At 52.9% G+C, this 27,349-nt stretch overlaps 2 protein-coding genes across 3 annotated transcripts in view; one reads left to right on the top strand and one right to left on the bottom strand.

Annotated features, from left to right (window-relative positions):
* RIN3 (Ras and Rab interactor 3) overlaps positions 1 to 9,662 on the top strand; it is a 120,751-nt gene extending 111,089 nt beyond the window's left edge. For both annotated transcript variants that reach the window (XM_080808129.1, XM_080808130.1), the window contains exons 9-10: positions 5,727 to 5,890; positions 8,521 to 9,662. In XM_080808129.1, the coding sequence (XP_080664255.1) occupies positions 5,727 to 5,890; positions 8,521 to 8,978 (622 nt within the window). In that variant the 3' untranslated portion in view covers positions 8,979 to 9,662. The remainder of the gene's footprint in view (positions 1 to 5,726; positions 5,891 to 8,520) is intronic.
* Positions 9,663 to 18,912: 9,250 nt separating this feature from the next.
* Positions 18,913 to 27,349, bottom strand: part of LGMN (legumain) — a 33,958-nt gene continuing 25,521 nt past the window's right edge. Inside the window, exons 7-14 of the mRNA XM_080807350.1 lie at positions 27,125 to 27,187; positions 26,317 to 26,383; positions 25,348 to 25,466; positions 25,172 to 25,261; positions 23,121 to 23,321; positions 21,113 to 21,283; positions 19,430 to 19,497; positions 18,913 to 19,191 (exon numbers count right to left, since the gene is read on the bottom strand). Of these exons, the coding sequence (XP_080663476.1) occupies positions 19,149 to 19,191; positions 19,430 to 19,497; positions 21,113 to 21,283; positions 23,121 to 23,321; positions 25,172 to 25,261; positions 25,348 to 25,466; positions 26,317 to 26,383; positions 27,125 to 27,187 (822 nt within the window). The 3' untranslated portion in view covers positions 18,913 to 19,148. The remainder of the gene's footprint in view (positions 19,192 to 19,429; positions 19,498 to 21,112; positions 21,284 to 23,120; positions 23,322 to 25,171; positions 25,262 to 25,347; positions 25,467 to 26,316; positions 26,384 to 27,124; positions 27,188 to 27,349) is intronic.

Raw genomic sequence — 27,349 nt, 5'->3', positions numbered from 1 at the left:
CCCCAAAGGGCAGAGTGAAACTCTCAGGGCCTGAGTGTCCCCTTTGGGCCTTGTGGTTCTTGAGATAAGCTGGTCTTCTTTGCATCTTGTTTGCAGTTTTAGCGTGTATCTGTCTCGGGGGTGATAGCGTGAAGAGTGTGGTTCTGTGAGTTCTTGGAAACTCAGGGGAGCGTGGAAAGCCTTGAAACTTGCTGTCACGTAGAACTTGGACGAGGGCCCTGGGACCTCTGGAACTATGTATTTCTCCTCATTAGTTAAAAATTGTCTGCAGCTGGAACAACTTGTCTTCCAGAGAATGTAGGACTTCAGCAGAAACCAGGCTTCTTTCAGCAGGGATGATCTGCTGCCCAGGGTATCTATCCATCCCTCCCCTACCCACCCATCACCCATCCACCCATCTGTCTCTCCATCCATCCACCCATCCATCCACGCACCCACATAGCTACTCACCCATATATCCGTCCACCCACCCATTCATCTATCCATTTAACACCTACTTGGTGAGTCCCTACTGTGTGCCAGGCTCTTGGGCTACGGTGCAAGGCAGGGCAGTCAAGGTTCATAGTCTCGTGAGAATGAATGAATGCTTCATTCTGAACCCCACTCTCTGGAGCCTCTACCTCAGGCCTTCATGAGAGTTCCTCCTTGATTTATCTGGCCCTGAGCATGCACAGGAAAGCACCACAAGGCTGAAGGGGTGGGCAGAGCCCTCCAGACAACACTGATCTGTCTCTCACTAAGGGGAACAAATAGAAGGGAATGGGAGGTAAGGAAGGTCAGGGGGCTGTGAGCAGAATTGGCTTCCTGCCCCAAACCCGGAGTACCCCGGTTCTTAGGACTAGCCCTTGAGTAGTATAGCAGTCCGTCCAGAGCTCTCAGCAGGAATATTGGCTTCTATCTTCTGGCTACCTAATTACATAGAACCTCTAAAGGGTGAAACTTCTACGTGTCAAAAATTACCATAATAGAATAAGATACTAACAGTAAACTAGGGGAAAGTGTTCTACAAACTAGCACACCAAAAACTAATAGCCTTAATATGTAAAAAGCTCTTATAAATCAATAAGAAAAGCACTTAGACTCAGCAGTTACCTGGGAAAAGGCCATATACTCATTCATTCAACAGATATTGCCTGAGCTTCTAATTTACACCAGGTGACAACAGGTCTCCTTTCTTGTGAAATTTTATTCCAGTTGGCGGAGGGAGGATGTCAGACTTCAAATATTTAAATTAAACAAATAAACAAAAGAAAACATTTCTCATCTGACACATCTGATGGATATGGAGAAGAAATGAAGTAGGCTAGTGGGATGGCACAGTGGGGCAGGATATGGCTCAGATGACCACGGAAGGCCCAGGGCAGAGAGCACAGAGTGCCTTCTTTTTATTTCCCGATTTTCAAATTTTCCACAGTGGGCACTGCTGCTGGTCTCCCTGGGAAGAAATCACCAACAAATCCTGTTAAAGGACTGGTCCCAAGCCCCATAGATTGTTGTAGGTTCTCAGAGACAATGTCCCCAAAAGTCCTTTGAGGGATGGAGTGAGACTATGGGGCTTTGCCATGCTCCAAGCTGGCTCATTCTCCAGCGGTGGTCAGCCATGCCCTGGCCAGTGACTCCTACTCCGTCCTCAGCCTGAGTCCTTGTGGCCAGATGGGGCTGCAGGCCAGCTACGGTGCTGAGCAGGGACAGGGCAGGGACATCCTTGGCCCAACGACCCTTTCCTTATGGACTTGAACTCCCCACCACCATCCTGCCCTGGCCTCTCGGGTCACAGGGTTTGGGTGAGAAAGCCAAGGTCCTTAAGGCAGGAGTGCTGGTCTAGCTGGGCTATGTTGAGCATTTTTGAGACAAGCCAAGTTCAAGTAAACATGGAAAAGTCTTAGCTCACGGTTTCTGACCCAAGTCTGCCTGAATACACTACAGCCTCTTTCAAACTGAAGGAGTCAGTCTCTGGCCCCATGGGAAGATTTCTAAGGACTCTAGGAGGTGTTTGTTGGAAGTAAAGAGGCAGGCAGGCCGTGTCTTTTTTTTTTTTTTTTTTAAGATTTTATTTATTTATTTGACAGACAGAGATCACAAGTAGGCAGAGAGGCAGGCAGAGAGAGAGAGGAGGAAGCAGGCTCCCCAATGAGCAGAGAGCCCCATGCAGGGCTCCATCCCAGGACCCTGGGGTCATGACCTGAGCCGAAGGCTTTAACCCAAGGCACTGCCAGCTCCTCCCCAGCAGCCCTGCACCGCCCCCCAGTGGCGACAGACCCTGCCCGTGGCAGCTGAGGGCCCCAGGACACACTTTATGTCATGCTGCACAAACCAGGAGGCCTCCCTGCACCTCTCTCTGTTCCTGCCTTGAGACCCAAAGTGGGAAGTCACAGCACCCAGGACAGACCCTGGCTTACAGGTGTTGGCCCCTCGGTAGTGAGACGGTGTGGGGGTCTCCAGCTGGGGCAGGGGCTTCTACCCGTCAATTCTGACAGCCGGCAGGCCTCCATCTAGAAGTATCTGGGCCTAGGGGCAGAGGGACAGAGCCCGGCCAGGGCTGGAGGGCAGTGTTCCTGAGTGTCCCCAGCTTTGCCTTCTGTCCTAGCTGGGTGGTGGCACACAGATGCTCCATCCCCAAAGCCCCTGAGACTCCAGTAAGAAGAGGCTGTCTAGAGGGGAAGGGGAGGCAGAGTATTTGCCCTTGGTGCTCTGGGGAGATCAGAGATGCCTGGGGCAAAGGCCGGCCCTTACTTCCCTGTAAGAGGAGAACACAGGTGTGATAAAAAGAGAATTTTGCAGGCTGGATTTCCGTCCTGGTTTTGCCTCTGATTGGCTGAAGACCTTGGACGTGTCACTTCTCTGGTGTGGGAAAGTGCACGTGCCAGGGTAGCTTTGGGGTTTTCAAACTCTGGGTGCTCCAGCATGCTCCATTCAGTGAAAGGCTTGCCAGTCTGATTCTGTGCCCTCTGAGACCCGTGTTCTTTCAGCTCGTTCCGGGTGCTGCTAATTTGGTAAAAGACCAGTGAGTGGGTCCCAGGTCTTTGCAGCAGGCTTATCAGGCATGGGAGATCAGGGACTTCCTGTAACAAGTAGAGGGGGTCTGAATGTTGGGCGGATGGGACCCAGGCTCCTGTCTAGCCTCTCTCTGCAGCTCCCACTGCTCTGGGCACTCAAGGTCAAATAGGAGACCCAGGCACCTCTGGGCACCCGCCTGGAGCCTGCTCAAAATCCAGACCTCTCCTAGAAGCACCCTCCTGGACATCTTTGCCCACGTCCCCTCCGCACTCTGGCTGACGGCTTGCTGTGCTGTACAAATATCTTAATAGGGGTCCTGAGTTTTCTCCATCAAAGGACAACACTCCCCAAAGGGAACAACCAGCTCCCAAACTCATGGTTGGGGGGCGCCTGCCACCTAGTGGTCCTGATGGGTACTGCATGGCATGGCCCCAAGTCAAAGGGAAGCTGGCCACAAGAGGGTGAGATTCCCACCCTGCCTCACCCCACCCCCTGCATCTTTCTGCCTTAGGTCCCCTAACCACCTGCGTTATTGACACCTTAAAGCCGTGCACTTGACAGTATTCATCTCACTTACTTTTCACAGCATCCTGGGAAAAGTAAATGAGGAAACAGGCATAGAGAGGACAGTAACTCCCCAGGGATCCCAGGGCCTGGGAGGCACGTCAGCTAGAGAGGGATGCTGGGGACAGCCAGGTCTGGCGGCCCCAGGGAAGGGTTTGGGCATAGCTGGCTTTAAGCTAGACTGGAAAGGGAGACACATGAATGGTTTTGTGGCTGGCTCTTCTCCAATAAGGGATACCGACCCAGGTTCTAGGTTAGCTTTGACATGAGCATCACACCTTCCCCAGCCAGGCTGTGAACTTTTTTTCCATGTTGGTGTGGAATTTGTAGTCATCCAATGTAACAGGAATGCTTGGGGCTGCGGATAACTCACGATGTAACTAATAATGGTTTAAAAGTCGGGGGGGGGGCACCTGGGTGGCTCAGGCAGTTAGGCATCTGCCTTCAGCTCAGGTCATGATCTCGGGGTCCTGGGATGGAGGCCCACATCGGGCTCCCAACTCAGCAGGAAGTCTGCTTCTCCCTCTCCCTATGTGATCTTTCTCGCTCTCACTCTGTCACTAATAAATAAATAAAATTTTTTTAAAAAAGAAAAGAAATCATAGGAGAAGCAACTGATGATGATGGCAGCTTTTAGTCCTGTCATCAGGAAATCCAGGACGCACCACTTTCCATTGTTCTGTAGGATGTGAGCCTTTGTCTTTGTGCCTGTCACCTCTGATCTGCACACAGTGCTGTGCCCCGGGCTCACCTCTGTGTTCCAGGCAGGAGGAAGGAGGACAGGCAAAACCCAAGACCATAGCAACCTTTCAAAAGACTTTCCTCGAAGGTCCTCCCACCACCAAGGATTTCCACTTACATCTAAGTAACCAGAATGGGGTCCCCTGCCCTCTACTCTGAGCTGCAAGGGAGTCTGGGAAGTGAGCATTTTTAGTTAATTGTTCCTTCCCTCCCTGAATAATTGTTCAGTTATTCAGAAAAAAAAGAGAAGATGGGATTTGCTTTAGTCACAATAAGAATCAGCCTCATGTCAGAAATCTGTGTCCTGGGGGTGCCTGGGGGGCTCAGTCAGTTAAGCGTCCAACTCTTGATTTCAGCTCAGGTCACAGTCTCAGGTTGTAAGATCAAACTCCTCGTCGAGCTCTATGCTCAATGCGGAGTCTACTTGTCCCTCTCCTTCCTGGGAAGTGGGAAGGAGGCCCGTGGAAGAGCCATATGACCTTGACCAAGCCACCCTCCATCTCCCTAAAGTGACAGGGCTCATCGAGGTCAGTGCTTTGCAAGCCTTTTAACTCAAATCCCTAGCAAGCTCAAAAGAGTGAACTTCTAAGCATCTATGCAAATGATTGTCTTTTATCTTAAAACCTCATGTAAATTTTGCTGACTGAAGTATCTCAACGCTTAAATTACCTTTGGAAACACTTGTGAATTAACTTAAGAAGTGAAAAGGAACAGAGAAATGAAGAATTTGAATTTTTTACTTCCCTTAAATCTTTAAAAATCATGTGTAAAAGTCTAACCATAACTAAAATTTTTCTACATCTCTTGAAAACTATTTTTTAGACGAGGATGTATATGTGTGTGTCTATATAGACATACACACCCAGACGTACACACACACATATCACTTTATGGTGAGAAGTCTCCCAGCCACCCCTTTCCCCGGCCCAAAAGACATCCATGATTATCAGTTTGTCATGTGTCCTTTAAACTTGAAAACATTCCAGGGGCTCCTGGGTGGCTCAGTGGGTCAACGCCTCTGCCTTTGGCTCAGGTCATGATCCCAGAGTCTTGGGATCAAGCCCCGCATCGGGCTCTCTGCTCAGCAGGGAGCCTGCTTCCTCCTCTCTCTCTGACTGCTTCTCTGCCTGCTTGTGATCTCTGTCAAATAAATAAATAAAATCTTTTTAAAATTTTTTTAAAACATTTCAAAACTCATTTGAAAAATAAGTTCCCTCCTGAAGGGCAGCCAAAGACCATCTTTGCGGGGGGGTCGGTGCTGGACCTCAGGAAGCTTGCGCATGCAGCTGGGCAGGTGACCTAGGAGCAGGTGTGCCCCAGGCAGCGGTGATGGGTGCAGCTTGGAGGAAGGCAGCGATGGTGGGTAGAGCCTGGAGAGGCCAGCGAGGAGGTCCCAGCTCAGCTTCCCCGCCCTGTCTCTGCAGGATCCTACTACCTGACCACCACGTACGGGGCCCTGGAGCACATCAAGAACTACGACAAGATCACTGTGACCCGGCAGCTGAGCTTGGAGGTGCAAGACTCCATTCACCGCTGGGAGCGCCGGCGCACGCTCAACAAGGCCCGAGCCTCGCGCTCCTCCGTGCAGGTGACGTGTGGGACGCATGGGCTGGTAGGGGGGCAGGGGCCTGTGGGCAGTGTGGCAGACACCAATCCCATGGCCCCCCAGCTCGACGAGCCTAACACCGTCTGGATGCGGGGGCAGAATTTTAGAAGAGTATTACAGCACCATCGGTGTTTGAGTTGAGCAGACCAGACCTGAAGGGGGGATGGTGGGGGAATGAGAATTTTATCCAGGCTCCTTAGTGCCCGCTATGCCCAGAGATGTGGGCCTAGTCTTGCCAGTTCCCCGTTGAAGAGCCCATGAGCGGACCTGCAGCCTTTCCTCTTTTGTCCCTGGACAAATGCAGCAGCTGCCAGGGTCCCCTGCCCTTAGCCTGTCCCTCCAATCCAGGCACCATTCTCCCCAGCTCTCCCTAGACACACTCAGTATTCAAGCCGTTCATGGCCAGGACTCTTGCCTCCTACACTGTCGTCTTCCCCCACACCCCTACACGGTATTCAGTCACCCAATCTCCCATTCCCTGAATGAGCTGAGCTCAAGTCCCTGGTGCTCAGCCTCTGCCAACACTCGTCAGTTTCCCCTCCTCCACTGACTTGGAACCACCTCCCCACCTGTCCTCCCCTCCTGTGGCCCAGGTTAGATGCTCTCCTCTGTGCTTCTTGTGGCTACTTCCCCCCGCAGATAGCACGTATCACACTGTATCGTGACTGTCTAAGTTTGAAGCTGTTGCTCTGGAAGGGAGGGCCCATGGCTCACATGTCACACCCAGGGCCTGGGACAGAATGGGATTGGGCTGTATGCAGAATGGACAGTTAAAACATCGAGCCAGGCAGCAAGCCATAGCTGTAAATAGCTCTGCAGTCTCACTCCCTTGGCACCCAGAACACACTGGACCTGAACCCCACCCATGGCTTTCAGGATGGCTTCTCTATAACAGGCAGAACCCAGGTCTGGGAGGCAAACAGCTGAAGTTCTGCACCCACCTCTGTACTAACTTGCTGTGTGACCCTGATTCATCTCTGCCCCTCTCTGGAACTCAGTTTTACCATCAGCATAGGTGGACTGGGGACCAGATGAGCTCTGCCTCCCCAATACATGTTCTAGGCTACCAAGATGAGGTCTCCCCTCCTCTAATCAGTGGTGTCTTGATAATGTTAGTAACTGGGTGTCTGGGGAGAAAAAAAGCAGCTCTGATCCCCTGTCAATTTCCGTGATGGAAATACTCCCACCCCGGACAATTTCAAGCTACCAGCGTGGCATCATTGAACTTGAGATTAGGAAGAGATAGACCCAATTGGCTTTCTCAAGCTGGTTAGGAGCGGGCTCCAGTCCACCACCACTCCCCATCCCCTCCTGGGACGCATGCCTCTCCACTCTGACAACACGAGCACTCTTGATCCAAGCCTGACCACAGGGACTCCTTACTTCTCGCTTCTACTTTGTACGTTCCTAGTGCTAAGCCAGGCAGAACATCAGTGCGTCACTGGGGAGGTCAAACGTATGAGAGAGGCCTGAGATGGGGGACGAGGAACCCCCTCAGTGCGATCTCTGGGGTCTGGGGAGGACGCCACTCTGTAGCTATAATTACAATCACTCTGAAGTGGTGATTGTGGCCATCATCATCCTCAGCATGGCTCCAGACAGCTGTGCTGTTACCCGCCTTCCACAAGGGGGCAGCCCCGCGCACACGGCCTCCTACCTGCCTTCAAGGTGCGACAAGGACTCCAAAGGCACTGCGTTACTCTGTCTGCTTCCTCACAGCCAAGGTGTAAGGACTGGCGTTACCCCAGTTTACAGTTGAGGAAGTGGAGGCTCAGGGAGGTCAGGGTCACACAGGGGGAGCAGATTAAAGCCAGGCAAAAACTCGATGGCCCCACTTTCCACCATATGGCCCTCCCTCTGGAGCTGGTGGACAAGGTGGAGATGCTGTTCAGGTTTGCGCGTGTGTTCCCAGACCCAACCCCGCAGGCATCGCCTCACCCCTGCCCGCCTAGCTCCTGCGGTTCCCCTCTCCATCCACCCTAAACCCTCCTTCAGGCCCGGCGCCCCTGCCCCTTTCTCTAAGCCTCTCGCCCCTCCTCTTTGGAGCCCTCACTGCCATCTCCAAGCTTCTCCAGCCGGAGGGCCGAACTGGTTCCGTCAGCCTTAGCACCGTGGGCTGCTGGGCCTGGGGTCTGCACATTCGATTTTACTTATGCAGCCTCGGTGCCTCAGCCCTGGGCCTGGGGTCGGGGCGCGGGGGGTGGGGGAACGTGGGGAGGAATTGTTGAGGACGTGGGTGACGATGAATAATGACGGCGAGGCCGCCGGCTGGCCACCAGGCGGCGCTCTCGCTCCTCATTGCTGAGACGCACCGCTGCAGACTCACCCGGCCAGGGTCGCCCGTCTGGAGCTGAGGCTCAGAGGCAGAAGGACCGGGGCCGTGGGTCACACAGCCGGGTCAGCCGCAGGGTCCCCGACTGCCAACCCCACGACCGCTCCTGCAGTCCTCCTGTGTGCATAGAGAAGAGCCGGGGCCCAGAGAGGGCAATGGACTTGTCCAAGGCCACTCGGCTCCAACGCCCCGTGCCAGCTCCCCAGGGTCGGGGTGCGGGTGAGATGGGACGCCCCTGGGCCCCGCGGGTGACGCCAGCCCCCTCCTCCCCGCCCCGCAGGACTTCATCTGTGTGTCGTACCTGGAGCCCGATCGACAGTCGCGGACGCTGGCGTCGCGGGCCGACACGCTGGCCGAGGCGCTGTGCGCGCAGTGCGCCGAGAAGTTCGAGGTGCTGCAGCCGCAGGACCACCGGCTCTTCGTGCTGGTGGACGGGCGCTGCTTCCAGCTGGCGGACGAGGCGCTGCCGCACCGCATCAAGGGCTACCTGCTGCGGAGCGAGCCCAAACGCGACTTCCACTTCGTGTACCGGCCCCTCGACGGCGGCGGCGGCGGCGGCCCACCCTGCCTCGTGGTGCGGGAGCCCAACTTCCTGTGAGGCCCGGCGTCCCCCGGCCCCTAGTGGGGCAGCGTGTAAAGACTGGCCGGCGGGGAAGTGGGTGGACCGGGCTCTGGCTTGCCCCCCACCCCCCACCCCACCCCGCCAGCGCTCGCCTGCGGGGGGGCCCCTCCATCTGAACACACACTCCCAAGGGGGATGGGATGGATGGGATGCCCAGGTGCCACGCTTGCTTGCAGCAAACTGAGCGTGCCTAGACCAACGCGGCTGAAGAATCGAGAAGAGCATATGAAGGCCAAGTGTTTGGTGAAGAAGAGAACAGAGCACGGAGAGGCCAAGTTCTTCCTTAGACAGAAAGGGAAATGAGGCTCAGAGAGGGGAGGGACTCTCCCGCCGACGGCAGCAAACAGAGCCGCACCTGACCCTGTCCCTTCTGTTGCTCCCCCCTGCACCCCACTCCGTGTTTCCCTGGGAGGGCACACTTTCCCCAGGACTGTCTTTCGGAGGGGCGGCCTGGCCGCAGCTGCCCACTGTGACCCCGGGGTGGAGCTGGGCTGTTTTGGACCTTCCCAGCATCTCAGGAGCATCTCTCAGGGTGTGTGTTGAGACAAGCCTCCTGTCCGGACACTGGAGACTGCCCTCAGCTGCCAGTGCCCACAGTCACCCACCCTCCCTCCCTCCCCAGTTTCTGAGCCCCTCCTGCTCCAGGACCACCCAGCGAGGCCAGCTCGGCACCTGCAGGGACAAGCCCAGCTTCAGCCACCAGGGAACACGGATGGGGCCCTCTCTCGGTGGACACACCCCCTGGGGCTGCGGCGGTGGGGCAAGGGACGCTGTGTGGGGAGAACTTAATAAAAGCCCTTAAAAAAGTGTCCTCTCTTTTCCTCAAGAGGTTAGATCTCTGCTCATCTAGCCAGAAGCCCCCATGAATGCCTAACTCCCTTCCAAGGTGGGGCTCAGAAGACGACTCCCCCGCTTCTGCTGAGGGCCCTGTGTTTTGACAGAATCTGCAGTGTACTTTCAGCTCCTCTACTCACAGCCCTGGCCTCTGTCTGCCCCTCGGCCTGTCTGCACCACCCTTGGTTCCCATCATCCCCACCTCTGTGTCCTTTCAAGAATGCTCTCACACCTTCCTGCTTCTGCTGCTTATCCCAGGAATACCATTCCCTGTAGTCATTGCCCAGTCAGACTCCTATTCATCCTCCAGAGCCCATGTCCTCCAGAAAGCCTTCTCTGACTTCCTAGGCTGGCCAGACAGTCCTTGGACACATTCCCACAGCCCCCTGAGCTTATCTCACAAGAGACCTCTCATCAAATTGCAGTCGTCGGTTGATGCTTCTGCCTTGTCCTCCAGATTCGGACCGTTCATGTCTGTGTTCTCAGCATTGATTAAACACGTGTATGTGTCGAGTGCCTGTTAAATGTCAGCACTCTTACAGGCCCTGGGAAACAGCAGAGAACAAAACAGGTTCAGATGGAGCCCCAGTGTATGGCAAGGAGCAGAGCGCCCAGGGCGGGGCTGCTGGACTTGTGTGAATGAAACCCCAGGGCATCAACCAGCTCCCTCAGCCAGTCAACAAACAGTTGTTGGACTCTGGCTCTGGGCCAGCCCTGTGTGAGTGGGAGGGCCGGTGTCAGGGTGCAGCCAGCTGGAAGGACTTCTGAGGCTGGGGCTCGGTGTAGGTGGGCAAATACCCAGAAACTGGGGGTAGCCAGCCATGACCCCAGGTTGCCCTTCCCTCCGCCACCCCCACCCCCTCACAGCGATGCCACACTGTCCCCTTCCTGGGCTTCCAGGGCTCCCCACAGCCCTGCACTGAGCTTGCTCTGCAGTCTGGTACCCCCAGCTATAAGGGAAGTGCCTACTGCCTCCCACGAGGCCAGAGATGGATTGGGGGAGTCAGTGCAGACCTTTTGTCCCAGTGGAGCCCCCAGATTAGGGCAGGTTTGGGATCCAGATGATGGATCGGGCCCCGGGCCAGCCCTAGAGTTCCATGTCCAGCTCCCAGGAAGCAGAAACAGCCGGGGGGCTGAACTGAGGGGCCCGTGTGCGTGTGCGTGCGTGCGAGTGTGTGTGTGTGTGTGTGTGTGTGTGTGTCCGGCCTACCATCCTCAGGCCAACACAGGGATGCAGCCAACGGAGACCAGAAGGCAGGGGTGGGGCTCCCTGCTTCCCCCCACCACCCCACCTTGTCTGGATGTTTCTGCCCCTGAGGAGGTGGGACAGGATGAGTACAGGCCTGCGGGCCTGACCCATGGCCACAAAACAGGGAAACAAGGTATCACACTCCCTGAGCCTGAGGACGGCGTGGGGGGGCGTGTGTTGCTACGTTGCTACTGGTGAGGGATTCCCCGGCTTTATTTTATTTCATTGGCAGAACAGTCCGGTAAAGGAGGTGTTTACAGATGAAGACATCGGGGCTCAGAGAATGGGGGGTGTACTAGCCCGCTGGGGCTGCCGTCAAGAAATACCACAGACAAGGGGAGGGAGCTTAAAGAGCAAATTTATTTCCTCACAGTTCTGGAGTCTGGAAGTCTGAGATGGGGGTGTCAGTGGGATTGGTTTCTCGTGGGCTCACAGCTGCCTCTCACTGGGTCCTGGTATGGCCTTTTTTCCCCTCTGCCCGGGCATCCCCAGTGTCTCTGCTTAGAAGGACCTCATCCTACTAGATCAGGGTCCCACCCTCCTGACCTCATTTAGCCTTAATCCCCTCTTTAAAGGCCCCGAGTCTCCAGACACAGTCACATTCTGAGGTACTAGGGGTTAGAGCTTCAACATAGGAACTTCAGGGAACACACGATTCAGCGCATAACAGAGTGGGGGGACTTACCAAGGTTATGCACCAGTTAGAGGCCAAAGTGGGGTTTGAACTCAGGGCTGACTGACCCCACAATCTAAGGCTCTTTTTTCCCCATCCCCCACAGCATCCCCACTGACCTGTTTGTAGGAAACCAAGGTCTTGCCTACTTGGCCCCAGCTCTGTTGAACTTGCCGGCGGCAGCCAGCCACAGTGAGCATCACAGGGCTGGGCTGGCAGACAGAGCCAAGATGTGGCAGAACCGGCCTGGCTTCTCTGTGGGCCCCGAGCAGAGGGTCAGGAGTCCAGAGCTGGGTGGGCATTTGTGCATGTATGTGTGTGTCCAAGAGTGACGAGGACAAAGGCTGGGACATATGACGGGGGCTCATCCGTGTCTCCTCCCTGAGGTCTGTGCCCTCTCCCCTTGGCAGTCTGGCGTCCTCTGCCCTCTGCTTTTACTAGCCTTCGGACTGAGGCTGGAGCTGGGGCCAGCGGCTCATGAGAGAAGCCACCAGCTTTCCGCAGAGAGACTGGGTCACGTCCTGGCCCTTCTGCTCCCCCATCCCCGTGGCCTACCAGTGACAGCTGGGTGCGAGGTCCCACCCATCAAGAAAAATCTCACACTGGCCCTAAAGATGCCTGGCCTGCTATGGCCTCATGACACCTTAATGATGTGGACCCACTTTGCCCTGGCTATGAGCACATTTCTCCTGGGGGCCCAGGGGACAGATCTGGAAGGGGAGGAGAGGCAGACAGAGGAGGGGGGAGCTGTCTAGGGACAGCAGAAACACCTCTGCCCATCCCCACTCACAGACAAAGCAGGCATCCAGCTGGGCAGACCAAGGGTGTGTCGGCAAGTCTGCACACACTGCCAGATGAGGTCACCAGGTCTGCTCTCTGCTGGCTGGATTTCGGGACGGAGTTGCCCCAGGGTGGGGTAAGTGGAGAGCAGCTATGGCAGGAGGCAGGCCCTTCCTTCACAGGAAGGCTACATGGAGCAGGGCTGGGGAGAAAAAAAAGCCAACTCACAGCAGTGGTTTCCCCTTTCACCCAGCTGTGACGCTTGCAGGGGGGAACATTCTTTTCTGAGGAAGGCTCTCTAGGAATCATCTCTTTCAGCCCATGCAGCCCGAAGTCAGAGGGGAACTCGGACATCTGTTTGGCTTCCAAGAAAGGAAACCTGCTCTGCAATGGGGTGGGAAGAACCTCACTAGCAGGTGGGATACCTGGGCTCCAGACCAGGGGGAAGCCCTAGCAAGTCACAGAACATCTCCGCCTCCCTGTCCCCGCTCTGAAAACACGTGTTTCTACTCTGATTTCCCAGGCTGTTTGCAGGAACAACACAAACTCTTGGGTGGGGACAGGGAAGGGGAGCCTCAAATCTTTTTGAGAAGGTAAATAAATTCAGGGCTCCCACGTATGCGCAGGGAGGTCGTTCACTGCCAAGGTTGCACAGCCAACGTGGTAAGTGGACTGAAATCCAGTCTGGGCTCCGCTCCTCAAGGCTGCTCCCTGGCATGGGATCGTGTCCACCCAGAAGTGACACCTTTTCCAAATCTATATGAAGGCAGTCTTCGCTCTAGAGGGAGAGCAGGTGAAGTCCCATCTGGGGTTTGCCGAGCCCTGCGCCTATTTTCAGCTCAGTGTGACCTGCGCGACTACAGCAGAAGCTTGAAGGGCTTGAGGGAGCGGATGGTAACCATGCAGGTGGAGCAAGGAGGGCACCCTGGAGCCTGAGAATGCCTGGAGGTCCTGAGCTGGATTCTTGAAGGATTAGGAGTCGGCCAAGAGCGGAAGGGAACGGAACACCTGCAAGACGGCCGGGAGCCAGTCCTTGGGCCCTTGTGTGTCTCATGTCTGGTGAAGAGTCACGGACAACCTTTTATTCTAGCCGTCTGTGCAGGAATATCCAAATAGCCGTAGAAGGTAGAGTTTCTCCCACCTAGGAAGAGGGCAGATTTGTTTCTTCCTGACCAGTATAATGAAATAATCTCTCTCACCTTAGAAGATTGTGTCTCCCATAAGGGCAAAAGCTGGGCGGGTTTCCTAGCAGCCTCTTTAAGAAGATCTAGATTTCCTTAGGCTTGCGTTTCCCCAGACCCCAGCATCCGCCTGGGCCCGCTGCCACCTCCCCCTCCGGGCCCCTGATGGACCAGGAGACCCCCAAGCAAATGTGAAGCTTATGCATCCCAAGGGTGTTGTGTCTGTCCCCGGGGTCTCAGATCTCCTGCAAGCACCCATGACACTGTGGCGGGTGACCTTGTTGGAATGTTAGTGGGGTACAGACCTTAGACCCTGGCAGTTCTTGACAAGGAAGCTAAAGAAAGTGAAAAGTCTCAGAAAAACCAAATCGAAGTGTTCTGTATTCAGGGTAACCGGTCACTTCAAGGTGGCTTGAAGAGTTAGGCTGAACGAGAAGTGAGAGATGAGACCGGGCCAGGAATGGTCCTGGTTGGCAGCTCACGGAGTCTGGAGAGTCTCCACTCACGTGGGATGAAACTGAATGTGGGCCAGGCTGGAGGCAGGGGGTCTGCTGAGGCCTGTGCGTTGACCCAGGGGAGAGGAGGTGACTTCTGAATTGGGAGGATTGAGGGACGGGCAGGGGAACCCTGAGAAGCATTGAGGGGCTAGAAGTGGCAGGATATGGTGGAGGATATTGAAGGAGGGGAAAGAGTCCTAGGTGGGCTTCTGGATTTCCGTCTTGGACATGGTGCGGGAGGGATGTGCCATTGGCTGGGATGGAGGGGCACGGGGGCTGGAGGGGGACCGAACTGCCTCGGCCTCGGCAGAGCACAGTGGGATGAAGCCCATGAGACATGTCCACACCCATGAGTTCAAAATGATCTTTTTTTTTTTAAGATTTTATTTATTTATTGGACAGAGAGAGCACAAGCCAGGGGCAGGGGCAGAAGGAGAGGGAGAAGCAGACTCCCCACTGAGCAGGGAGCCCTATGCCGGGCTCTATCCCTGGACCCCGGGATCATGACCTGAGCCGAAGGCAGACACTTAACCCACTGAGCCACCCAGCTGCCCCCAAAATGATTTTTAGAAAGCTATCTGGGTCACCTTTTGAGAAGGAAAGGGGACCAATTCAAAAACTGGGTAAATAAGAGGACAGATGGAGTCTTTTTCCTGCCGTTCCCACATGAACTATGCCAAGGGTATAGCAGGCAAGGGAAATGTCTCCTTCTGAAGTTGCAGCTTGTAAACGAGAACAAGCAGATAGAACCAGAATTCCACCTGTTTGCCGTCCCTCGAATTCACGGACACAGGCACCGAGCATCAACAACTACGATCAGAAAGGAGCGAAACTCCGCCAACGCGCCTCCTGAGCAGAGAGTACAGCCCACTAACAGCCCTGCCGAGAGGGGGTCTGCTCAAGCCTCTGGGCCCAGCTGCCCATCGGTGAGAGCCCCGGGGGCAGAGGGACGCGAGGGAGGCACCAGAGCGTGCGGTCAGCCAGACCCAGAGTGAGAAACTCCACGGACCAACGGCCCTCGCTCTTCAACAGAAACTGGGAAGAAAAGAGATGGGGAGGAAACCTGTAGGTTAAAGGAGGTGAAAAGACAACACCGTTGTTTAAAAAAATTATTTAAATTCAATTTAAAACATGGGTTATATTAGTTTCAGAGGTAGAGGTCAGGGATTCTTCAGTTGCATAGAAAACCCCGTGCTCATAACCTCATGTGCCCTCCTTCATGCTGGTCACCCGGCCACCCTGTCCCCCTACCCCTCCCCTCTAGCAGCCCTGTTTGTTCCCCCTTAGTCAAGTGTCTTATGGTTTTTCCCCCTCTGATTTCATCTCATTTTATTTTTCCCTCCCTTCCCCTATGTTCACCTGTTTTGTTTCTTAAGTTCCACATCTGAGTGAAATCATGGTATTTGTCTTTCTCTGACACTTCTCTTAGCATTAAACCGTCTAGTTCCCTTCATGTCATTGCAAATGGCAAGATTTCATTTACTCTGATGGCTGCGTCCTATTTCAGTGTATAGATATACCACATTGGGGGGCCTTGGGGGCTCAGTCGGTGAAGCATCTGCCTTCAGCTCAGGTCGTGATCCCAGGGTCCTGGAATCGAGCCCCACATCGGGCTCCCTGCTTAGTGGGGAGCCTGCATCTCCCTCTCCTGCTACCCCTGCTTTTGTTCCCCCTCTCGCTGTCAAATAAAATCTTTTAAAAAAAAAAGATATACCACATGTTCTTTATCCATTCATCTGCCAATGGACATCAGGGTTCTTCCCATAGTTTGGCTATTGTGGACATGGCCACTGTAAACACTGGGGAGCAGGTGCCCCTTCGGATCACTGTTCGTATCCTTGGGATAAATACCCAGTAGTGCGATTGCTGGGTCGTAGGGAAGCTCTATTTTTAACTGTGTGAGGAACCTCCGTACTCTTTTCCAGAGTGGCTGCACCAGCTTGCCTTCCCACCAGCAGTTTAAGTTTTCCCTTCCTCCGCATCCTTGCCAACACCTGTTGTTTCCTGAGTTAATTTTAGCCATTCTGACCAGTGTGAGGTGGTAACTCATTGTGGTTTTGATTTGTATTTCCCTGATGCCGAGTGATGCTGAGCATTTTTTCATGTGAGAGGCATTACCGTTTTTGTTAAGTGGGCAAGAGTGAACCAGTGTCCAGGGATGCACACATGATAAAGCCACAAATACGGGGAGAGGGGGTGTGGGGGCAGGGGGCAGGGCTGTGACAGGGATGGAGCAGGAGGGGTTTCTGAGTGGCTGGTGTGGTTAGTTTTAAGTGTCGATGTGCAAGGAGCCACAGTGCCAATAACCGGTCGAGTATTACTCTGTGGATGTTGTGAAGGTATTCTTTGGATGGGATTAACATGGAATGGGTGCTAGAGATCATCCTCCATGTGGGTAGGCTCCATCCAATCAGTTGATGGTCTGTGTAGCGCAAAGTCTGACCTCCTTGAATAAGAAGGAATTCTACCAGCAGACAGCTTTTGTACTTGAACTGTGACTCTCCCCACCCAGGTCTCCAGTCTGCAGACTTTTGGACTTAACTAAGTACTCCACAGTCATGTGAATCAATTCTTTAAGATAAATCTCTCCAAATATATAGATGTGTACATATATATATATAATTTATATGTATACACATGCTACTGGTTCTGTTTCTGGAGCACTTTGAACTAATACAGTACAGCTGGTAAAATTCTAGTTCTTGACTTTAGTGATAGTTACAAGGATGTTCCCCTTATAATTCATTAAGCAATATGTTTGGTTTTCTATGTTTTTATAATGAAAAGGTAAAAAAGAAAAAAAGTATCATTTGCATACAGGTATGTTAATGTAGGGAAAGGGGGTTCTTGATGAATATCAGATCGATATTTGAGATTTATGGGGAAGAGAAAGGATGGCCACATTATGCCCTGAATATTTTTGTGTTGTGACTTTGTGCCAGAAGACGTCTGTACAATTTGGATAGAATTACAGGAAGAAAAAAACTGCTGGTCAGTTGTGACACACATGGAAAGATCAACCTGATTAGAAATCAGAACAGAAAAGGACTTAACAGGAGGGACAGAGAGCCCATTTCCACTGGGGGCCTGTTGGAACCTCAGGAGGAGAAGAAAAGCCACGGCACTGTGACTTAAGAAATCATCATTTATTTGAGAAACAAAACACAGCCACTCTTGACTTTTAGAACCACAAATATTCAAGCTTCTGTATTTATTCAATAGATAAGTATGCTTTCATTCTACAGAGAACCCAGAAAAGCAGGATCACAAGGGTGGTTAACAATTTATAAGAATAGAGGAACAGAGCTTTCTACCATCTGTGTCTTGAGGCCTCCTAAAAGCTTTCTTTCACAATTCTCCTTTTCAGTGCCTCCTTTTCTTTGATCATCAGCCAGCCCTCAGGTTCGCCCATCGTTGAACATGAGTGGTAAGACACAGCAGGCTTCTTGTACTTGTCACCTAAAACCCTAGAGTGTCCCCAAGTCTTTAGGACGTTAAGAGTTCTTTTCCCTGAAGTCATGAGATTAGCCGCAAAGCCCAACTCCCTGAGGAAGGATAATCCATGATGAAAAATGACCCACTGGAAACCGAAGTATCACCTGGAATCTCTCACAGACATAAGCCTACCGGCCAGTGTCCCAACTTCTAATCCTTAACTCCAAACTTTAAAGGCATCAATTGTTGCTAAAGAAGACATGTTTCATGAAATAAAGACGGGGTCACGAGGGTGAACACTCAGGTGGGGTCACCTGCTTTCTCTGTGTCTATCTATCTCCGTAAACAGCACCAGGCTCTATGGCTTATTTTTAAAAACAGCATCACTGACATATAAGGAGCAAACCACAGAATTTCACTTAAGGTGTACGGTTTGGTGGCCTTTTGTATATTCAGAGTTGTGTGACCACTGCCACAATCCATTTCAAAACACTTTAAATCACCCCAAAAGACCTGCGTACCAATCAGCAATCACTATTTCCCCGTTGCCCGCTCTCCCCACTGCCTGCTACCCTCCGTCTCCACAGACCGGCTTATTCTGCACATTAGCCGTAAACGGACTCGTACAACGCATGGTCTTCAGTGATTTGACTCAGTGTCCTAACGGGCGTCGGTGCCTCGTTCCTTTTTTTTCTCTAGGCTATTCCACTGCATGGATGTAGTTCGTGTTACTGACCCGTCTTCAGCAAGCCCCTTGGGAGTCCCTCCCTGCATGGGGCACCGGGCCGAGGGAAACAGCCAGGCAGCTCTGCGCCCCGGGAGCTGAGACACCCCCTCCCCATCTGACAGACAGACAGACGGGAGAGAAGACTTTGCATGGGGGTGGGAGGGTGGGAGGGAAGAGGAAGAAGCTGAAGAAGGTTCAAGGGCGAAGTGGCCCTTGAGATACACCCTGAGAATCTATCCCATGAGGGAAAAGCACTCTGGGGCAAGAGGACCAGCAGGTCACAAAGGCACAGGAGGCTGAAGAGTCCGGGAGCACAGAGGGGCAGGGACAGCGGGGTGGGGGAGGGGAACGGCAGCTGTGGCCAGGAGCATCGGGGCCAAGTCAGGGGCCTGGAATGAATGCTCAGGTTCAGTGATAAATCTTGCTTTTTTTAAGCCTTGCCCACTGCTGATAAAGAAAGATACAAAAACAATAAAAAATCAAAGTATTTCCTAAACATACTATTCCATCTGGGGCTTCCATCCCTCTTTGATACAGTCACTCTGGAGACTCAAGAGGTTCCAGCTTCCAACTCCTCAGAACCCTTCACCAGCGGCAGAACCCCCCGCGCCCCCTGGGTCCACTTCCTGCTCCTGGAAACAAATGAGCCCAAAAACCTCCTCAAAAAGCAAATATACCTTTCTCCACACTGAGCTTTACCCAGGCCAATGTGTAGTTTTATTGGAGCGGCACACAGGACCTGCAAGAGCTGGGGAAGGAGGTGAGGCCCGCAGGGTGGGTGGCCCGACCGCATTCCCTAGGAGAGCCCGGAGCCCCTGGGGCGGCCTCCCGCCGGCTCCCCCTCTTCCGACTGAGCACACGTTGTGAGGGACAGTGTTCACTCGTGGAAAAGCATCAGGAAGGCAGTGTTTCAGTAGTATTGAAGGCACACCTTGTCCATGGCCAACCGTATTCTGTAAGAAGCAGGAAGAAGAGGCTGGTGACCCATGTCATGTCTGGAGAAATGATCCCAAACAACCCAATCTAGAACAGGTCATCCTTGACAACAGACTCGCCCCACAGGGATCGTGGAGGGAGCATCTAGCCTGAGTTCCTCGACCGTGAGAGGGAGCCGCTGGCAGAGAAGCTAGAAGTGCTGCTCCTGCCGGCTTGCAAAGGGACACCGAGCCCACAGACCACATGTGCATTCACCTGTCAATCGGGTAAGGTTCCTCACAAAGGTTGACCAGCACGTACAGGTGTCTCAGAGCGTACTCATACTAAAGACAAACAAACCAAAAAAGACAGTCAGACACCATCGTCTCACCATCCTATCACCTCTTGACTTGGGAATATCCCACACTTCTGTGGTTACAGGCGTAAAGCACCTTGACCTGTGGTCCCTGACCTTTTTTCAGGGTTTATGGATTCTCCAGGACCACTTTTCAGTAACCTGGCATGATTTATGGGCTCCCTCCCGTGAAAAAGGCCCTTGGGCCTGGGGGCTAGCAAGCCTCCAAGAGCATGTCGGTACCAGCTCAGGCCTCCCAACGGAGGGCCCACCGTGGCCCCGCTCCCCTGTCTTACTAGGAACCCCCCCACCCCCTTGCCCACCTGGCTTTGGCTCTGGGAACCTATTCTGGGAGGAACACACAGAGGAGAGTGGGATGGGAAATGGATGCCAAGCCAGATGGCCCCAGGGAAAGACTAAGATAACCGCAAATGTTTATCTTGCAAAACCTTCCGGGGAATGTGAGAACATTCAGGGGGAAGGAGGAGGCGATCTGCTTTGTGTGATTCCAGAGGGCAAAAGAGTTGGCACCAGAAGACAAAGCACTGATTAAATAAGGGGGACATTCTTTATTATCAAGTAAGAAAAGCACTTTGCTTACAAAGTTAAAAACAAGACAAAATAAACTTGAGAGCTTCCAAATAATGGAGAGCCACCTCAAAGTGCCCAGGGCCCCATCTCTGAAGTATTCAGGCATGACCAGGTGCACACACCATGGCCCGACAGGGCTTTCTACAGTGATGGGAATGTTCTATCAAATTCTCTAATTCAGTAGCCACCAGCCACGTGTGGCTACTGAACACCCAAAATGTGGCTGCAGCGGCTAAGAAACCGAGCTTCCCGCTGCATTTCATTTGAAGTAATTTAATTGATCTAAATGTGACTTCAAGCAGCGCTTCGAGGCCAGTAACTACAGCCAGGAAGAGCGTGGCTCTAAAGCAGAAGTTGGCAAACTTCTTCTGGGAAGGGCCGGATGGGAAACATTTTTGGCTTTGCAGGCTGTGTGAACTACTGGAGTCTGCGAGTATGAAAGTGGCCAGAGAAACCACGCCACAGTCAGAGTACGGCTGTGTTCTGGTACAACTATTTCTAAAATCAGGTTGTGCGCAGGATCGGGCTGGGGGCCGGTTTGCTGACCCCTTCCCTAGAAGGCTCCCGGCATCACATGGCGCTGACCACCAACCCGACGTTCTACAGGGCCTGACTTCGAAACTCAATGTCGGGGAGGGGTCAAAACAGACTGGGGTGAGGGAGGGGGTGGGGCAGGGAGACTGCAAAGGTGGGAGAGAAGGAACATCCCATCAGTCAAACACAGGGAGGGAGTTGGGCCACAACTGGTAAACTCCTACCCACTGGACAACTGAGTGTGTCTGGGGCCAGCATTCGTGGTCAGTGATCGGGCTGACCCTCCCCCTCTTGTCCCCATCAAAGGCCTCTGAATGAGTACACTGTATCCTGAGCCTGGATGGAACCTTCTAGAAGACCATGCACCTTGTGGGATTTCCAGTGGCCAATATTAATTTAGCTTTGGGGGTTTAAGACGCAGGGAAGGGCTCTGTGGGCCCAGAGAAGGTGGTATGGGGTGGCCCCGGGCCCCAGCCTACCGTGGACAAGTGCCAGTTGAAGCAGTGTGTGCGGAAGTGGGACACGGCGGCCTGGTAGCACTCGTGTGCCCTGAGCTCGGCTCTCCGCGACAGCAGCCCCTCGGCCTCAGCATCTGAGCTGGTGAGCAAGGAGACGATCTTCTGCACTGACTTCTGGATGACATGCCTTGCCTGTGGAGACACACGTTTTCAAAATGTGCCTTATGGGGGCGCCTGGGTGGCTCAGTGGGTTAAAGCCTCTGCCTTCGGCTCAGGTCATGATCGCAGGGTCCTGGGATTGAGCCCCGCATCAGGCTCTCTGCTCTGCAGGGAGCCTGCTTCCTCCTCTCTCTCTGCCTGCCTCTCTGCCTCGTGATTTCTCTCTGTCAAATTTAAAAAAAAAAAAAATGTGCCTTATGTCACGCAGTCTCTCTCGGAACCCTGGATCTGTCAGACATCTCTTCATGCGGCTTCTCACCTAGCATGTTAAAATAGATGCCAACAGGGGCGCCCAGGGTGCTCAGGTGGGTAGGTGTCTGCCTTCAGCTCAGGTCATGGTCCCAGGGTCTTGGGATTGCTCTCGCATCAGGCTCCCTGCTCAGCAGGGAGTCTGCTTCTCCCTCTGTCCCTCCCCCTGCTCATGCTCATTCACTTTTTCTCTCAAATAAATAAAAATCTTTAAAATATAAAATAAAATAGATGCCAACAGAGGTGTTCTGCAGGAGGCAAGAGATGTGCATAGGAAACTTCTGGTAATTGCCAGAAACCCTGAGAAATAGCCTGCCTTTTCAGGGTCTTCTGACACGACAGAAACCTATAAATCTATCTCCTTGAACAGCAGGCCTGGCCCACTCTGAGAAAAGGGGTGGATGTAGAAATTGTGCCCCAGAGTAGACTGCTATCCCCTGAATGGTGCTGTGTGTTCACAGGCACCTTTGCCCATCTAGTCCAGAAACCACCAGAAAGAGGGGTACGGGGAGGGGCACTGTTTCCTTCCCAAAGGATGAATAAAAAAAATACCTCACTGCAAAATGGGTTTGTTATTTCTTAATCAGAAATATTAAATAATTAAATAATATTAATAATTAAAATATTAATTTCAAAATCTTAGTGTTCATTTCTGATGCAGCAGATATCACCAGAACACCACTTAAACACAACCACTCTGGAATCAAAATTTTAGTAGGACCATAAAGAGGTCCCAGACCAACAAGTAGGAGGACCTCTGTATTACACTAAGACCAGCAAAGACACCGGCTGCCAGGATTACTAGAGACAGGAATTTAAACCGGATCAGAGAGATGTTATCTTTCCTAGAAAACACAGGCTGTGCTCTTGAATGCCTGAACACCGTGCTTGTGAGGCTGGCGAGTCACCACCACGAGCCAGTGCCACTGAAGGAGACCACCTCCACCTGGGAGCCCAGTGACAGCCTGCTCCCCAGGGGCTTCTAGATGTGCAGCTAGAACCAGAAACACGATTCTGCCACTTCCAAACAATCAGATGAGCTACTAAAAACAAACTCAGTAATCGTAAGATTGCTCAAACATTTTAAGGAAGAATTTGAGGCTATAACTATGATTTCCTAAGGCAGCAGAAACTTTGTACATTGCATTTAAAAAAAAAAAACCACGATTAGCTAATAACTCACCAAGTGGCAATATTAAAATGTTTTCTAAGCAACCAGGTACAAAAGAGGGCAAGGCCCACATGCCATGACCTACTGGCAGGATATAGGAGAGAGACAGCCCGTCATCTGCTGCCTGCTACCAAAGAGGTCAAGGTCAGTTCACTAACGAAGAATGAAAACAGCTAGTGCTCTGCTCACTTACTTTTCTGTTACATGGAGCACAGAGGCTAGTCTCCTTCCCCACATACTCCCATGTGGCGGGAGGGGTGGCCCCAGAGTGCTGTCACCTAGCTCCAAGTGGTACTGGGTAACCATCAGGAGGCAGAGACCAAGTTCAGGCAGGCAGCCCGGTGAGGCTGGGGGCAGTAGCAGGAAATGGTTCCTTGAACCACTACTTACGTCCAAATGCCTGTGGATCTGCTCCACGAGATTCCTGGACTCCTGCAGGTCATTGGTGCTCATCAGCTTCCTTTTCAGGATGGTGAGGGGCACCTCAGGGCTCGGGGTGAGGTCAAGGTGTTTGACCGGAGGCAGGGAGATAGGAGAGCTGGCTTTGTGTTTCATTCCCTGAAACTGCATCACTTTCATGGTGGAGATGGACTGAGGAGAAAGGGAGAGAGCCAGTCTGAGCAGCACACGCCCCAGATGTGTCCTGGGTCCTGCCTCTCCGTGGAAGGCTCACAGCTCACGCCACGTGGTTTCAGGACCACTGAAGGGCCACAGGTGAGGCCTGGAAATGCACACTTGGCCCTCAGCAGGGAGGCAAGAAAACACATCCGAGCCCCTGAAATCCACCAATGATGAACTTCAAAAATACTTGGCTTCCTTTGTAGGAGAATTGCTAATTCTGCCATGTATGAAAGGCAACCACTGCTCCCTCGTCACACAGAGGTTGGACCAGGGTCGTTTCAGCCAGCAGCAACCCTGGGTCGTGCTGCCCTACCCATGCTCACCCACTGGGCCCCAGCACCTGGGAGCAGGAGGGCACAAAGAACAGGTTACAGCTGAGGTCTGGGTCCACTGAGCGGGGCAGAGCTAAGCCACAGAGGGCCAGGCTGGCTGACAGTCAGGGCCAAACGGGCGCATTAGCCAGGCTCTGCTGCCTGCACAGGTCACTCCAGACTGGACCCCAACAGGAGAAAGAAATGCTGCAAGCAATTCTGTTCTTAAACCAGGCAACAATCGGGGCTCCTGGGTGGCTCAGTCGGTTAAGCGTCTGCCTTCAGCTCAAGTCATGATCCCAGGGTCCCAGGATCAAGTCTCGCATCGGGCTCTCTGCTGAGCAGGGAGTCTGCTTCTCCCTCAGACCCTACCCCATCTTGTGCTCCCTCTCTCCCTCTCTCTAATAAATAAATAAAACCGGGAAAAAAAAAAGAATAAAAAAAAGAACCAAAAATAATCTAAAAATCTCTAAAACAAAAATGAAATTCACATAAATGTATATGAACACATAAGGTTTGGAAAAGACCCATCACAGCTCTTCAACCAAGACCAGGAACGGCCAGTGCGGAAGAAATCACAAGGCACACAGGAAGCCCAGGGCAAAGGGGGCCAGATGCCCCCCTCCCCTGTCCCATGCAGCCAGGGCTGTGCCACCTCTGATCCCACCTCCTCGGAGTCACCTTTCCCTTGCCTTCTCTCTGCTCCCTGCTCCACCACTACTACTCAGAAGCCCTGCCCGGCCCAGGGCATCCTGAGGGCACATCTCATGGCCTCTGCCCACCCTGCGGAGTCCCAGGCTCCGGTCCATACTCTGCCCATGAGGAGCTGGAGGCAGCTGGGTTGACTGGCTCACAAGGCCTTCCAGAAGGACAGTGTTTGCATCCAAGGAACAGATCTCAGCCAGTGAGCGCTCAGATGGTAGCAGGCCACATGAGGAATGGTGTTTGGTCACATGGACAAGTGCACAAACACCTCCTCTGCACATCACAAGGGTTGCACCCCCCTACCCCCTGCCTCCCCGGGTGACACACAAGGCCCAAGCCTTCAGCAGCCACCTGCTGTGACCTCTGTCCAGAGAGCTCTGATAAACTCACCCATTTAACCACTAGGTCGCTTCTGAACATAGCTGGGGTGGAGTGGGCTGGAAGTCCCTAAATTCTAGCCCAAAGTTAAAGGTAATGAGCTGCAGCGTGTAGGGTGTGGGGCCCTATGAAGCAACACCACAAAACTCGCAGAGGCTTTCAATTCAGCAGCCTCTTACCATGCGCCAGGCCTGCTGAGGGTTTCTGATACACAACCTTCTTTAACTGTATGCTAAAGCTCTGACCCAGGAGGAAATGGAGATTCGGAGAAGCAGCTTGCCCCAGTCTCACAACTTTGCAAGGGGGAACCTGGCAAGGTCTGATACGAGCCCAGGCATGATGCCCAGGATGCAGAGCCACACGTTCCCAGGGAGTCGGCCCGAGGCTCCACCGCCATCAGCAGGAGCAGAGGACGGCCCTCCTCACCTTGTTCCCGTATTGCATGACATGGCTGGTGTTGGTGTGGGACTTCACCAGCTGGTACTGCTTGTGGAGGGTCTCTCTGGTCAAATCCTCCTGCAAAGAGGAAACCATGGAAGTCCTCTGACCATCAGAGCCGACGGCTGGGCCTCGGTGGTGCAGCCAGACCCCTGAGGGCTCACCACATCTGAGTCCTCCATCCAGTTGACGCTGTACCAGTCCCCCAGGTATGTGGACCTCTTCTCATCGTAGTAACAGGCATAGGATGACTCTCTGGGGTTCGCAGCGGTGGTCGCATAAACTAGCAGGGATTTAAGACATCCAGCCGTCACACTCCGTTCTCCACTGTGGGTCCCACCTGCTGTGTGAGCCCTTCCCTCTTCCCTGGGTGCAATCAAAGCTACCAGCACCGGGAAGGCACAAGGGCATAACTGTACCCAGCCCTGTGAGTTTGGTTACAGAAACTGTCTAAAATTAAATGTGGAAGAAAAGAGAAGCTGGTCCATAGACACTTTCTGCAGGAATAAGCAGGCACACATGCTCAGTAGGATGCCAAGCAATTTTAGAATAACGCTGAAAGATTTTAATGGCTCTGGAAACTCAAAGAACATGTATCTAATTTCATTTCTGGAGAAAATTACCATCTACTGAACGAACACTTTGACTGAACATATGTAATAGCCACCATTTACTATCTCGCTCTTATGGGCTCAGAATGGTGCCAGGCAAATGTCAGCACTTAAAATGCACCTCTCCCCCCAGACAGGCACTGTCTTTATCCCCATTTTACAGATGGGATAACTGAGGGTCAAAGAGGGTAAGTCAACTACCCATGATCAGCAGCCAGTAAGCAATGCATCGCAAGGCTGGTCCAAAGACTACGTGATCTTGGACTTAAGTAGCTTCACCAGACCTGGAAGAGGACCATGAGGCTTCCATCAGATTCTTTACTCCTGGACCACTAATACTGAAGAGAGGTCCAGAGCTGCTCCCAGGGAAGCCTTCTCCCCGACTCCTAGGGGCTGCCCTAGGCCCCTACTTCTATAGACCACTTGGTTCTTCGCGTCGGCAGAATCGGGGAATGACCAATTGTGCCGCCGAGCAACCTGCTCAGCCAGCCTGGCTCAGAGGCCAGTGCTCCCACCACCTACCATTGATGTCAGTTGGCAGGTGCTTCATCATGGACCCAGACTCACAGGCTTCAATGTAGAAGACCATCTGTGAGGCGAACAAGACAGGTGACCTCACACCCTGGCCAGGCACAGACCTCACACAGACGCTACTCTGGCCCTGCCCACTCTTCTCACCCATTCTTAAGGGTCTTTTACTATTGCTTCTGGGAGAGATCTCTGTTGGGAGAGGCTGCTGCCGGAGGCTATAGAAGTTGTTGTCAGACAAACCAGAAGGACTCCAATCTATCCATACCTAACAGACTAAAATGATCTATTAGTTGAAATGATGCACGGCAAATCGTGCCACAGATAATGCTTAAGAGAACCGTTCCTCCATCCAATGCAGGGAGACCATGCGGCAGGCCAATTTCCACATTTTTATCCCATATGTGTTCAGACAATTCAGTTTGTATAAAGGCTGCTACAGGGACGGGCCGGGGCCAAATAAGATGGTGGTGTTTTCCTCCCCAGCGGCTCCCAAACTGGAGTCGATGCTAAGAACAGTGGTCTTCAAAGAGTGGTCCCCAGACCATTAGAGTCAGCGTCAACTCAGTCCAGTTCTCAAGCCTCACCCCAGGCCTCTGAGTCAAACTCTGTAGGCGGGGTCCAGCTAAAGCCCTAGAGTCACTAAGGGTGAATCCTGGAAAACCAGTGGTCAAGACTGATCACAAGGACACTCTCCAGAAAACTGCCATTTGGAGTTGGGGTGTCATGGGGAGGGTCGGCTCTGCGTCTTCTGCCCTCCTCACACTCCTCCCCACCGGGCCACCCCAAGTGCTGATTATACCTTTTGGTACATTTTGTGTTCGTACATGTAACGGATGGTCTCATTCAGGTCCTTCACGTGAAGCTGAAAGGTAAGAATATTGACATGTGGACCAACATATCAAGAGAAATCATTTGCTGGATAACCCACTAATAAAGCCCTAATGCTGCTTTTTAAATTCTTATTTACCGGCCCTTAGAAAGAATCACGGTGACTGGCTGCATTACCCCAAAGTGGTACCTCACA

The sequence above is a fragment of the Martes martes genome, assembly GCF_963455335.1.
Source record: "Martes martes genome assembly, chromosome: 7".
Taxonomy (NCBI): Eukaryota; Metazoa; Chordata; class Mammalia; order Carnivora; family Mustelidae; genus Martes; species Martes martes.
This window is presented reverse-complemented; position numbering and strand designations above follow the sequence as displayed.